Raw genomic sequence first — 14,901 nt, forward strand, 5'->3', positions numbered from 1 at the left:
AATATTACTAATTCATGTTTCTTCAATAAAAGCAATAGCAATATAATAACACGACTATCCTTGAAAAAAGTGCATAATGTTTAAAATAATTTTAATAAACCATATATAATTAATTAAGTTGCTTAAACAATTAGAAAAAAAAACAGCATCATGTATGTATAGTTTAATACAAAGGACCGAAAACCAATCACATATAGTCCTTTTTTTATTTAAAAACATGAGATGCCGTGGGTTTGGGAAAGACCGCCAGAAAGTCTTGAGACATGTTTTTCATTTTTTATTTTATTAAAGAATTTTCCATGGCTTTCAAAACATGCGGCTCACTTGTGCAAGACACGAGTGCAGCAGCGATAGATGTCCCTATAGAAAATGTGATAAATATGCGTTCTGTGTGAACGGCTTGGTTTCAGCTTTGACGTAAACAACATCTTCTCCGCATTGATGTTCTCTTTTCAGGGGTGCAAACTTGTCACCTTTCTGCGAAATTCGCCGTTTTCACCTTGAAATAGGTAATTCACATGAATCGTGTAGATCTGTAAAAAACAGATCTGCACGTCATCTGTGTCACAAACTTGTTTTTTCCCCATGTTGGGAAAGGACTGGCCCCGCCCTACTCTGCCTCTGATTGGCTTACCTTAATGTTCTTTCCCTCAACCAACCAATCTCACTCCTGAAGCATAACTTTTAGACGCTGCAGGCAAATGTCCATATTTCCAGAGGCTATGTAAAATGTGAAGGAACAAGCTAACGGCAAGCAACTTATTTTTGAAGTAATTGGGCTATGTTGGTGGTTAGATTAGCCTGTTTGTAGCTAGCTAAATTAAGTTCACTGTAGAGCAGGACGGAATGCATTTGTATCTGCTGTAAATTATGGTGTTCCAGTATAAATGGTGATTATCGCGTGAGGCTGCTGGTTTTTTTTGTTTGTTTTGTTTTTGTTTGTTTTTTGCATGAGGCTGCTGTTGCAATAGCTATGAAGATTGTAAGTTACGTTATCGCTGCATTAGTTCGCTACCCTTTGCAAAATGCTCCTCAGTCTCATTTGTCTCACATATCAGCTATTACTCTGACATGAAGTCGATTTGAGAACTGCTCGACCTACAAGTAAAGCATACTGTTTAATGTACAGTAATATTAGTATCACTCCGCTCAAGTGGAGGCAGCACTAAGCTAGGGCTGGACAATAATTCAATATCAATATGTATCACAATATAATTTTTTTCAATAACGGTGATATGATTTTTAAACACATTTCCAATATTTCGATATACATTACCAGTGTTTCCCATACATTGATTTATTTGTGGCGTTTGACTTCGTTGAATAAACATGAGCACTGCACGTTTCAAAAAGCGGGTGATTTATATGAATGTATCTCTGAAGGGAACATACTGTCTTCAGAATAGTTTTGATGTTATTTTAATTTTATCTGATAAAGTAGCGTTCATGAGCGGAGCTGCTTAGATTACAGCCGTTACCGGGGAAACCGCTGGTTCTACCGCTCTCACAGCGCCTCCTACTGGAGAGAATCAGATTCTACTCCGCTGTTTTCGACATAATAATAAATGTTTTTTTGAGCAGCAAAGCAGAATATTAGAATGATTTCTGAAGGATCATGTGACTGGAGTAATGATGCTAAAAATTCAGCTTAGAAATCACAGGAATAACTAGCATTTTAAATGGTAAATATTTCAAAATGTTACTGTTTTTGCTGTATTTTGGATCAAATAAATGCAGGCTTGGTGAGCAGAAGAGAATTCTTTAAAAAACTAAAATCTTACTGTTCAAAAACCTTTGACTGGTAGTGTATGTTAGCCTATAGTTTGAAGTTAAATATATTAATATTAATAAGGTGAGTCTGAGATGTTTATTTGACAGTGATTTCACAATTCTTGTTTGTATGAAGGCTAAATGCAAATAAAAGGTGAACATTAATTTATTTATGCTGTCTAAGTTCATGTAACATCTTAACAACAATACTTGTTGATTGTAGACCGTAGTTGTCGCTCAAACGTCTTTTAATCATATAAAGGTGTTTATCCTTGAATGATGCACTGCAAAAAATGATTTCCTACTTTTTTGTCTTGTTTTTAGTCCAAATATCTAAAAATTCTTAAATCAATAAGCATTTTATAGACATGTAAAAATTGTCTTGTTTTCAGAAAAAAAAAAAAAAAGTCAAAATTTAGTTTTTCCTTAAAACAAGCAAAATAATCTTATTTCAAACCGAAAACAAGATTATTTTGACTTTTGACAAAATATTTTGAAAAACTATTTGATTTAAGAATTATTAGATATTTGGACTGGAAACAGTTTGGTTTGTCACCTTTTACACCCCTGACGAGTTTGCACCCCTGCTTTTTCCGCAATATTTTGAATGAACATAGCAGCGTCACATCTAGTGTGTTCAACTGGATGGGCTAAAAAACCTACATCTTCATTGCATCTTGTGTGCCACTGATAAGGTTGCCTAACGCACACCTAAAATTCAAATGCAACATTTTTGTATATTTATATATTAAATTTGACAAATATTCGAAATTTGAATTTTTTTTGGACAGCCCTACTCCTGTCTGTCAAGCCAGACTTGTTGCAATCGGATGCTTCTGCAGAGGTCAGGCACAGGTGGATCTCGAACATGAGATGATGGAAGAGAACTTTGAGTTGAAACAAAATAAGCAATGCATTCAAGAACAAGTGCCATGTGAGGACGAGGACATCTTTGCAAAGAGGTTTCTTATCCTCTTTTGTGAGAGACAGGAAAGTTGTGTGACTACACAGCCACTTGGCACTTTTGATAAAAAATATATATATATTTTGGTTGGTCACACCACAAGGTGCTACTGTTGCTGACAAAGAAAGGTCTAAATAAATAAATGTTGGAAGTAGGCCTAAATAAATCTGGAAATTAATAAATGTCCACATAATGAATGAATAAATACAAAATTAAGTAAATGTATAAATAAACATGGGACAAAAAATTGTCATATAATGTCATAAAATTGTCATAAATGTTGTCATAAATACATTTGAATGAATCAATTTGGAAAAATATAATACATACGGAAAATATGATTATAAATATCATAATTTGTAAATATTTGCAAAAAAAAAAATCTTTATATATATATATTTCAAAATGTATTTCACCAAGAATAAAACTCTGACATATGTTGTATTATTCGTATGTGTTTCTGCGCTTTCGGGACGCAGCGCGTGAACAGGACTTTTATTTTGATCTGCTGGCATGACGTCATAAGGATGCGTCGCGCTCCTGCATCAGTTTTTCAGCTGAAGAGAGGTTTGTGGTCTTCATCATTTAAGTGTTTAAATTCATACAAACGCGTTCCGTCTATTTTATATGGTTTACAAGCGAGGTAAACTTTATAATTATTGAGTGTCTGATTTAGCTCCCTGTGCAGTGATTCAGATGATCGTAAACACGAATTCAGTCACTGGCAGTTAGTGATGAGAGAAACGGATCTTTCAGAACTCCGAGTCAATTGAATCGGTTGCTTCACAAAATGATTCACTGTTTCGAATCTCCGCTCGCTGACTGAACACTGCCGCTCAAAACAGCGAGAACAACAAATAAACGTGTAGTCTTTTACAAACAACTACTAATGTGTTGTTGTTGTAATGGCAATCTTAAAATACAATATAATTTTTAAAAGTGTAATCGATTAAATGTAATAATCATTAAATACCTGATGTTAATCAGAACTAAATAGTAAAAGTTAAAGTTCTGAGTGTTTGTCTAATCAGATCATTTAAGTTCATTAACTATCACTCTTGACTCCCTTAACAGTGCACTGACTACTGAACTAGAGAGCTGATTGAGACACACCCAGAGATTTAATTTTCTTTTCTTTCTGTTAATTATTCTGATTTTAAACAGGACGAAGTGTCCAAACACAGAAAGACTCCTGCTGAAGCGACTGAGATCCATGTGACACTGTTATAAAGATGGCGTTTATTAAAGAGGAGAATGAAGAAACATTCAGAGTCAAACATGAAGATAGTGAGGAACAAACAAAGATGGCGTTTATTAAAGAGGAGAGCGAAGAAATATTCAGAGTCAAACATGAAGATACTGAGGAACAAACAGGTTGGTTTTCATTCTCAAAGCTGAACTATCCTACGAAGTGTCCTGTACACTGTCTGCCATCCTGCAGCTTTCTTTTTTGAAAGGATTTCAGCTTCATTTTTTTCTTAAAGTTCTCTTAAAGGCCATTTTCTACTCTTATTTTAGTGCTTTGATTTAAAAACGGCATTTAAAGTTATTGTCTCATTTAATATTTAAAGCTGCAGTCCGTAACTTTTTTTTTTTTTTTTGGTTAAAAATGTTCTGAAATCAATATTTGAGCAAGTACATAACCAGCCAGTGTTCAAAACTTTCGCCTTACTTTAGCCCGATTCACAACGGTTAGCTTATAATAATGTTTTCTAATTTGAGTGGTACGGGTAGGTTTTCGTGGGAAATTCGAGGATGGCACTGTGTCATTACGTCACGTCTGTAAACATAAAGAAGTTTTCCCGGCTACTAGGCTATCACACGTGAGGATGCTGCAGGTGGCGGATCGTTTATAGCCTTTTCTCACAGCAGCTACAGTAATTAAATGTATCATTTGATGGCGGATTCTAATCCAGAAAGGATTATGTGTTTATGAAACACGCGTGAATGAAATTAAATTATATTCCAGTTTTAAATGCGCTTCTGATTACAGATAGCCTGGGATTACACAAGATTTGTATTTTAAAGAACACCAGTTCGAAGGGAGCATAATTTGCTTTTTGGGTTAAAAGAATTTCTTAAAATGAAATTCGAATGGTATGCTACATGCTAATAATAATACACGCAATGCTCATGTTGTTAACATTAATAATTTGAGAATAAAGTATAACAATAATTTGCACGGTTTGCTGTGATATGAGCTAACCGATCTTTAGATTAAATCACCATTAGCAGCACGATTTATGGTAATGCTTTTTTCCTCAGTTGGTCAGAACAAACGTGGCAGACTTGTTAGTTACTTGTTCAGATATCCGGTGAAAATTCTTATTTGGGTCATATATTCCAAGACTTAGACTAGAATCTGTGATGGCGAAGTAAAGTAAACATCCACACCGGTGATATAGAAATATCTTACCAAAATATCTTCTTTTGTGTTCAGCACAAGAAATAAATTAATACAGGTTTAGAACAACATGTGAGTGAGTAAATAATGATAGAAATTCAATTTTTGGGTGAACTATCCCTTTAATGACGGCAGAATGTTTAGTGGCTACTGTCCCTTTAAAGGGGTCATATAATGCCCATTTTCCACAAGATGATATTATTCAATATCATATATGTAAACCTTGTGTGTTTTGACAGTATTAGCGCAAAAGATAACTTAGTCTAGTAATCAGGCGCTGTTAGACAGTGTTTGCATGCGCTTCAAGTGTACATGCATATCAGAACAGCACACGAAGTGTTTAACCGGCAAGGCTTTAAAGCAAATAACGTGATTGCGAATAAGTGCAGTGTCTTGTGAGTATAACTCTAATACAGAGTTAACATTTGATGTGAATGTATTGCTTTCAAAGCTAACTTGCTATATAGCTTTTCTGAAATTGCCTACCCTACCTTTAATGTTCACTGCTAGGATTGAGTAACATTTTTGCATATGAAATAGGTAAATAAAAGTTGTCTGCAAAACGAGCCCTAAAATATCCTCACATCCTGCATAAGGGGCCTCTCCAGCATTTGTTTGGGGTAGGGCTCCTGTACTTGACGTGAAGACTTGAAATCGGTCAAAATTCCTCATTTCTGTCAACGTCAACAAATTCTTCGAATGTAAGACGATGTTTTTTCCTTGGAAATACATCTGAAAAAACGCGTTCGTCTTATATTCAAGGTCTAGACTTTGACATGTCAATAATACACCCACAACAATAGGTGGCGCCAAAAACACATAAAACGAGTGTGCCATGAAATATGTAATGTAATGTGTGTTGTAAAGATCACGAATGAAAACAAATGAAAAAGAAAAGCTTACAGCAGCATGATCGTGACTGTCATGTTAGCCTGATGGGACCAAACTTCCTCTGTAAGTGATTTTAAAACATAAGACAGTACCCAGATTTGAAGACTACAATAAGATTTCACGTCTACTGATAATAACATTTTGGTTGGCTACTATGAGTTGGATAGCCTAATTGTTATATAATTCAGATGGGCTACCTGTTATTTCAATGATATATCAAAATTCATGTCATTGTTGGTACATTTTAAAGTATGTTCACTATTGTTGAACATACTTTCAAAACAAAAATTAGAATTGGAAAAATATGCAATATGAAAATAATTCCAGTGGGGGCGGCAGTCATATTTCAGGGTGACCGTGCCACTCTTTATCACAACCCTGTTAAAATGTAGCGGCAGTATGTGCGCTCATTGGCGCCCCTTCAGCTGGTGGCGCCCTAGGCGACCGCCTAGCTCGCCTATGCCTAGAAACGGTACTGGTTCAGATGCAGGTTTTCACAAAAACAATCAAGTATTATATTAATTAAATAACATATAAATATATTTTACTGCCTTAATTGTTTACATTTTATAACACATTATCTTCTTGTTGATCCACCAGTTCACATTTACAACTCTGCGCGTTTGCTTAAAAACATGGATTGATTTTCACATTTGACAACAGCAGACTGTTCGGGCTGATTGAAAGTGGAAAATCATTCTCTTCCAGCAGGTGGCGCTTTGGGAATGGCAGTACACAAAGCCCACAAAGCAGCGTAGCAGATGACTTTGAAACGTGTAGCGCTCATATTTTTTCAAAGAATAGCGCAATTCTTGTCTTTTAGTCCCCACATTTAACACCTCCTGAAATCATAATTAAGACTTTCTTGTAACATTTAAGATTTTTAAGGACCTGTCAACTTTCCTAATTTTTGAAAATGCCATTGCTTTTCACCCACTGAAAGTTTCATCTGTCTGTGCGCAGACTCATCACTGCACGCACGACCGCACCCAAACGGCTCTAGAGCTGACCTTGATCTGCTAGATATAGATATTTGATGTACTACAAATTAGCATTTGGTATTTATTTAATTATGTCAAAAGCCTTCACGGATTCGGACCGGAGTCCGCTACCGTAAAGACTACAAAAGCTGCGCCAGTTGAAATAGAAGCTAGATATGTAGGTCCGGGTCCAGATGGGACGGCTTCTGGGTCCGGACCCGGACCGCGGTCCGCCTGTTAGTGACCTATGCTCTAGAAGATGTAGAAAAGAGAGCTTGAGGTCAGTTTATAAATTTAGCTGCAAGCAGCAATTAAGGGACCAAGCGCAATAGAGGCAGAAAGCCTCCCAGTGAGCATCAGACCAACCGCAACAATGAGTAATTAAAGACATTTTTTAAGATGATTTTAGGCAAAATGGCTGAAAAAAATGCAAATACAATCAATAGTAATATGATTTAACAGTTTATCTCTTCTGACCAATAGCTTGCAGTGTTACCAAGTTGTTGTGGTGTCAATATGTCAAAGCTTTGCAGAGATACAGCGAGTCCACAAGCTCCTTCAGATCAAAACACTCCAGTAAAGACAGTCTTTTGCCACTGCGGAGACTTTATTAGCTACGTTTCCACTGTCATGAACAAAGGCGGAGTTTATCCGAGTTAGAGTCGGTCAGCACTTCTGTTCATTTCCCACGTTTTCATATCAAGCTATCAACTAGTATCAATATTTCAGACATTTAAAACCATTTTAATGGCAGAACTCTCTCAGACTCCAGCGAGTCTGAGTGTCTTACAATTGTGACCTGATGGGAATTCTGATGATCGTATGAGGCAGAAATTTGCTATACACGATGCTCAATGCTGCATGTGCTAAAATTTGCTCTAATAAAAACACGTTATTCTTATGAAAATACCAGAAACTGCTTGAAGAAGGGGCTATTGTCAACATGGATGTAAAAGTCTTATCCCTAGAATAAGAGTTCTCTCAAACTTGAGGAACAACATAGACAGCAGATCAGCAAATTCAGGCATGAAATCTTCCTTTGTCTTAGGAGGTATACAGACTGTAACACCCGTTTCACACCGCAAGCGTGAGCGGCGCGTCAGCGTAACTACAGCGTCACTGCAGCTGCAAACTCGCCAGAGTATTCACACTGGAAGCGTTTGTTCAGCGTCACAGCAGCGGCTCCAAAGTGACATATTTCTTTACAAAGACAACTATAAATTTGTTTTTAGAAGTTGGTCAGTTATAAACTTGAAAGTTTTGAAGTCTTGGGGATTAGCGTGTAAATGGTCAACAACAAAAACATCTCATATCATGTTGTTTCAGTCATACTCAAATATAGAAAGTGCTGTTTATACTGTTTTTTTTTTTTTGGATTATTATTATTTTTTAATAATATATACTTTTACCCATATCTCCATTTCTTATAGAAGCTGTCAATAATGAATGAATAATGAATTTATTATGAAGGCCTACTGTATATACTCCATTGTAACTTAATATCCTGAGCAAGATGAATTGTTCGTTGTGAGTTTGATAAAATGCTTTAAGTTATAATTTGCTTATGGCAATTATAAAATGAAAAAGTTAAAATGGGTAAATATTCTATACATATTTTTAATTGTTCATTTTCTTTCCTGACATACTTCAATTCGTCTTAAAACACACTAGACATGCTTATTCTGTGCATTTTTAGCACGTTTTGTGTGAAATCATATTTATTTTGTCCATCAAAAGTGTGCTGTCACTTTAATTGAGCGTGAGCGGCGCAGAAAAAATAGACTCGGCGCTGAAACCATCGCTGCAGCGCTGCTCACGCGACGCTCCTGCTTGACGCTCACGCGATGCTCCTGCTGCCGGTGTGAATGCACTCATTTGTTAACATGGCGCCGAAAAAAATACGCGCTGCTCACGTTTGTGGTGTGAAACGGGTGTAACAACGACAGTAGTGATGGGTGCAGAGACACTCAGAACAAGACATTCAAAAGAATAAAAATGGGGAATGACCATATGAACTTCTTTTGAATGGTTGGTTATACAGCACAATGATACCCGCGACCCCTTCCACTGGGATGTAGGGAATCCATAGCCAGTGGAAGTAATGTTTGTTAAACAAATGTCTTTGACTTTTGTGCCATGTTTCCATTAAGCACACCAAGTCAAGTTTTTTTTTTTTTTTCATGATAATATCCAATAAAATCACTGCCTTTTTGGTGTCCATTTGACTCAGCATGTGCTGAAGAATTACAAAAAAAAAAAAAATTGCTTCTATGGTCCAAAAGTTATTAGAATAAACCTGAGTGCAAATTTGAACTGTTGGTGGCGCTAGAGGGTTTGAGTTAGAGACTCCAAACTTGCTGTGTCCTCTATCCAAATTTCACAACTTTCCTGCAAGCGGTTCTACGGGCTTCCATAGACTCCAGCGGAAGAACACCAATGAGTGTCTACGTTTGGCGCTTGACCCCGAATTAATTAGATCTCCTGAGTCAATCTGTTTTTATTTTATTTATTTATTTATTTATTTTCAAATAGAGGGTTTCAATGGAAGCTTGATAGTTTTTGAGACGTCCTAAATACGTGAAGAGTTACCAATATTGAGGAGGGTTTCTCAGATTACATGCAACACATCTTGCAGTTGCTTAGTGGTTCTAGGATGTAGTTGTATGTTAGTTTTGACACTTTACATGTTTGAATGTTTTTATTTCTGTTGTTTTGTGTCCTTAAACTGGGGTTAACTTTTATTTGTCTTTTTTCACCTTAGACCTGATGGCACTGAAAGAGGAGAGTGAAGTACTGAATGAAATGGAAGAGAAAGATCATGATTTCATAAATGGAGAAAAATCCTTTAGTTGTTCACAGACTAAAAAGACTTCCAAAAGAAAAAGGGCTCAAAAGACAGGAAGTGGTAGTTATTTCTGCCAACAGTGTGGAAAGAGTTTTAGTCATAATGGAAAACTTAGAGTTCACATGAACATTCACAAAGAGAAACCTTACACCTGCCAACAGTGTGGAAAGTGTTTCAGTCAAAGAATAACTCTTAAAAGACATGTTAGAATTCACACTGGAGAGAAGCCATACACGTGCCAACAGTGTGGAAGGAGTTTCACTCAGCTTGGAAACCTTGGAGTCCACATGAGTGTTCACACTGGAGAGAAGCCTTACAAATGCCAACAGTGTGGAAAAGGTTTCAACCGGAAAGGAAACCTTCATTGCCACATGAGAATTCACGCTGGAGAGAGTCTTTTCACCTGCCAACAGTGTGGAATAAGTTTCACTCAAAAAGGAAGCCTTAACAGACACATGAGAATTCACTATGAAGAGCAGCCTTACACATGTTCTCTGTGTGGAAAGAATTTTAATCAACATGAAAACTTTGAAGTCCACATGAGAACTCATAGAGAGAAACCCTACACATGCTCTGAATGTGGAAAGAGTTTCTGTCAAAAACGACCCTTTGAAGACCACGTGAGAATTCACTCTGGAGAGCAACCCTACACATGCCCTCAGTGCGGAAAGAGTTTCAATCATATACGACACTTTGAAGATCACATAAGAATTCACACAGGAGAGAAGCCTTTCACCTGCCAACAATGTGGAAAATGTTTCAACCGAAAAGGAAGCCTTAACAGGCACATGAGAATTCACACTGGAGAGAAGCCATTTACATGTGGTCACTGTGGAAAGAGTTTCAGATATAAAACAGGCCTTAAGTCCCACATGAGTTTTCACAGTCCAAGACCAGGAAAACCAACCAAAAAAGAAAAAATATATAATGAAGAAAACTTAGTAAGCAGTGCTGGTGATAGTAAAACGGAGTTAATAACTATTTAGGGGAGGAATGAAGGAAATTCAAAATTATAGTGCAATTTAAAGAGGGGTATGGAGTAGGGGTTGCACCGACTAATCGACTAGTCGACTTTAATGCTCTGCCATGACACTTTAAGCTTGACGTCGACTAGTCGCTGGTCCTATAAAGGATGCAACAGTATAAGAAATCTCTAAAGAACTTCCACATTTACATTCCGTTTCCAAACAGTTAAAATGACAAATAAATGCATACTCTGAAAGTGCTCCACAAGACATGTTTGATTATATTACTGGATGGTCGAAATTGAATGGGAGAATGCACATTTTAAACCGCTTACAGTACAGGTCAGTTAATCGCCATTCTAATCTAATGCGCTGCTGCACTGTAACGCACACACATAGGCTTCAGACAGTAGCGCGTACGAAAAATGAAAACTGTATGTAAGCAAGTTAATCTAAGTTACAAACGTGATAAGACGTGTGTGGAATAATAACTGGTCCCATTAGGTGTGAATATGGCAAAGCTGAAGGGGGGAATATAGTGGGAGGAAAGATAACGGGAGCAAAATGCTTACAGATGAAAAGAAAGTGTTTTGTGTTTTCACCTGAGTTTTCTTTGTCAAGTTTGTCAGTCAAGTTTGTCTTGAGCCCATGCCATCTCTGTTGCTGTCAGTACATTTGATTTCATAATGGAATTTTAAATGGTAAGCAACATGTACTGTATAATTTTTCAGCAAGCTACCACCATGACAAACCAACTCGTTCTCAGTGTAAGGTGCATTTTGATGCTGCAACAGGAACTAGATGCCTGAAAGACTGAAGTATCTCTGCTCCACCAATTAAAATCAGGACTGTCATGATGTATTCATGTTCATATTTAAAGAACTTTTGTAGCCATATGAAAGAACTGGTAAACTGGTTTAATAAGTAAAGTTGGTAGTGCTGTGTTTGAATTTATTTGAATGAATCATCCTCTGTTGAGATCTTGATAGATTTAATGTCTTTTATTTGAAGTTGATTTCAGTGTTACTTTTAACACTATGTAGTGCAGATTATATAACCAGTAATATTCATTTTATTAAGCCATTTGATCTAACCCACGTGGGGCTCCATGAAAGCTGTTAACAAATTTGATTGGGGGTCGCTCAGTTGGGTCCCACATGGCTGTAGTGGTTTGGAAGAGGCAAAATAAGTAACTTAATTAACTGGTCAAACAAAAATATAAACAGTACTTGCATTATAATGCTGGCATAGATTCACATGCCATTTTAAAATGTATTTCTTGATTTAAAGGCTTTCACAGTACAGAAAGTGCACTTTTAAAAGTTTTTAATGATCTCTTATTGGTCGGAGATTCTGCCATGCTTATGCTTTTAGACCTCACAGCTGCATTTGACACCATTAATCATAACATTCTGATCTCTCGGCTTTAGAGTGGTTTAGGTCTTATCTGTCTGATAAGATAAGACTTCTGTCCACCTTGAAGAATTTGTGTCTCTGTCGGCTCACCTTCCTTGTGTCCCTCAGGGATCTATTCTTGGCACAATGTTGTTTTCCCTTTATGTGCTTCCACTAGAGTCTGTTCTAAGGAAGTGTGGCATTGCGTTTCATTGCTATGCAGAAGACACAACTTTATCTGCCACTGAAATGAAAAGATATCAGATCTTTAAAATTATTGTTGAACTGCCTCAAGGACATTAAAACTGGGATGGCTTTTTTTTTTTTTTTTTTTTTTTTCATTTTAATGAGAGTAAAACTGAAATTGTGGTGTTTGGCTTGAATACTACCCATGTCGCCCTTAACACAGGATTGGATTCTTTACTTCCTTATTTTAAATCTTCTATTAAAAATGCGGGTGTAATCTTGGATCTTGATTTTAATCTTAAATTCAATAGCTAATGCCAGTTTTTATCAGTTATGGCTTTTATCTAAAGTAAAACCATTTTTGTCATTTAGTGACTTTGAAAGGATTATACATGTTTTCTAGACGCAAACGTCTAGCGACACAAAATTAACGCATGCTGAGATTGATTAGATGGAAAAACTATACAAATATACACCAAAATGAAGCAGTCAAGCCTTTTTACTCTACACAAGTTGCACATGTCATATCTGAAACCACTTGACTACATGATAAATTTGTTTTGAGATATTTAATATGAAAATAAAATGTAATTTGGTTATATTAGATCAGGGGTGGGCAAACGTTTTGACTCATGCCACATCAAGTTTTCCACATTAACTGAGGTGCCGCATAATGTGTTTATGACATGAAGCTTTGATTTATTTATTTTTTTGGTAAATTGACTTACTACTGTACTGTATGTATACTTGTACATAGGCCTACATGGCAGTTCTATTCTTGCACCATCACTACCTTTTTTTTTTTTATGAGCACTTTATGACACAGATCAGTTGTATTGGTTTACAAGTCGATTGATGTATAAGACACATTTTATCATTTTATTCAGAAATAATGTACAATAAACAAAACGTTTACAAACATTAGAAACATTCCCCACATTCCACAAAAAAAACCTGTAAATTTTGCAGTGTTCAGAATAGAAAAAAGAACAAAAATATAAGTAAAAAACAAATTATAGTGGCATTCACTCTAAGCATATATTATAAACACCCAGCCTAAATATTTAAAGTGAAACTGAAACTAGCGGCGTGGTTGCTGGAAAATGCACAATACAAACTCAAAACAAACTCAATTGCTTTTTCTCATTCGTCACCAATCCTAATGTGCACGCTTTGCGCTTGACCTTGATTGCTTTATATAAGTCGCCTTGGAAATCGCAGCACGTTTCAGATGAAAAAAACAAAATTTATAATCAAGAAAAAAACAGTACTTTATCCATTTTCATAAAAATTTGTGTAGAAAACAGAAGAAAAAAATCATATACAGGTGCATCTCAATAAATTAGAATGTCGTGGAAAAGTTCATTTATTTCAGTAATTCAACTGAAATTGTGAAACTCGTGTATTAAAGGTCCCATGACATGCTGCTTTTTGGATGCTTATATATAGGTCTAAGTGGTCCATAGTACTGTATCTGAAGTCTCTTTCCCGAAATTCAGCCTTGGTGCAGAATTTCAGCCACTACGAGTCAGTCCCACAATGAGCTTTCCTTAGGACGTGCCATTTCTGTGTCTGTAGCTTTAAATGCTAATGAGGAGGAGAGAGGCGGGGCAAGGTGGAGGGTGGGTGTGTGGCCTTAACCAGCTTGCGGCCATGGTACCATGCGCTAATGTTGACAGTGGATGTATCGCAATGGCTCGTAGACACACAGTCCTTTTCAGTTTGACCCAGAATCTGATCCGGATGGAGAAGCACCGGATGAAGAAGTTGCAACTCAGCGGCTGCAGCAGGAAGTCTCTGAATGGTTAGTTTAAAATATTGTGTCTGGATACGGTACTTTAGTTGGTTTGGTTATGTATGCTGTTACAGTTATTATAATGTAGCTAATGCTAGCCTACATTGTTGGCTTTTCATGTTGCTCTGATTTGCTATCGTGTACATGCAAACGAGCGAAGCATGGCAGTTGCAAAGTGTTTGTAAGTCATGATGTCTCTCGAGGAAAAAAAAAATATTGGGCTCGCCTCGCACGGTCATAGCTTATTTTCTCATGGGCGGGCAAAGCAGAGAAAGGGGAAGTAACCTTTCCTCGTATGGCGACATAAAGGGAAGATTCCAGATTGGGCATCTGAGCTTTCATTTTCTCAAAGGCGAAGCAGGATACCCAGGGTTTACACCTATCGCCATTTCTAGCCAAAAAACCTGTTAAAAAACCTCATAAAGTGACATTTTCATGCCATGGGACCTTTAAATAAATTCAATGCACACAGACTGAAGTAGTTTAAGTCTTTGGTTCTTTTAATTGTGATGATTTTGGCTCACATTTAACAAAAACCCACCAATTCACTATATCTCAACAAATTAGAATACTCCATAAGACAAACATAAATAAAAACATTTTTAGTGAATTGTTGGCCTTCTGGAAAGTATGTTAATTTACTGTATATGTACTCAATACTTGGTAGGGGCTCCTTTTGCTTTAATTACTGCCTCAGTTCGGCGTG

General features: G+C 36.6%; 1 protein-coding gene across 2 annotated transcripts; it reads left to right on the forward strand.

Annotated features, from left to right (window-relative positions):
• Positions 1 to 3,205: 3,205 nt before the first annotated feature.
• On the forward strand, positions 3,206 to 14,510 carry LOC131538752 (zinc finger protein 501-like). 2 transcript variants are annotated; one of them, XM_058772838.1, is made up of 3 exons: positions 3,206 to 3,301; positions 3,899 to 4,108; positions 9,771 to 14,510. In XM_058772838.1, exons 2-3 carry the CDS (start codon positions 3,967 to 3,969, stop codon positions 10,838 to 10,840), a joined length of 1,212 nt encoding a protein of 403 aa, XP_058628821.1. In that variant the 5' UTR covers positions 3,206 to 3,301; positions 3,899 to 3,966; the 3' UTR covers positions 10,841 to 14,510. The 2 variants fall into 2 exon arrangements, with proteins under 2 accessions (XP_058628821.1, XP_058628820.1); XM_058772837.1 differs by lacking the exon at positions 3,206 to 3,301 and having other exon boundaries at positions 3,647 to 4,108.
• The last annotated feature ends 391 nt before the right edge of the window (positions 14,511 to 14,901 follow it).

Source organism: Onychostoma macrolepis, chromosome 04, assembly GCF_012432095.1.
Source record: "Onychostoma macrolepis isolate SWU-2019 chromosome 04, ASM1243209v1, whole genome shotgun sequence".
Taxonomy (NCBI): domain Eukaryota; kingdom Metazoa; phylum Chordata; class Actinopteri; order Cypriniformes; family Cyprinidae; genus Onychostoma; species Onychostoma macrolepis.

Coding starts and splice junctions, on each gene's coding strand:
- LOC131538752 (XM_058772838.1), top strand. CDS start 3,967: ATGGCGTTTATTAAAGAGGAGAATGAAGAAACATTCAGAGTCAAACAT. Junction 4,109..9,770: donor AGATACTGAGGAACAAACAG/GTTGGTTTTCAT, acceptor TTTTCACCTTAG/ACCTGATGGCACTGAAAGAG.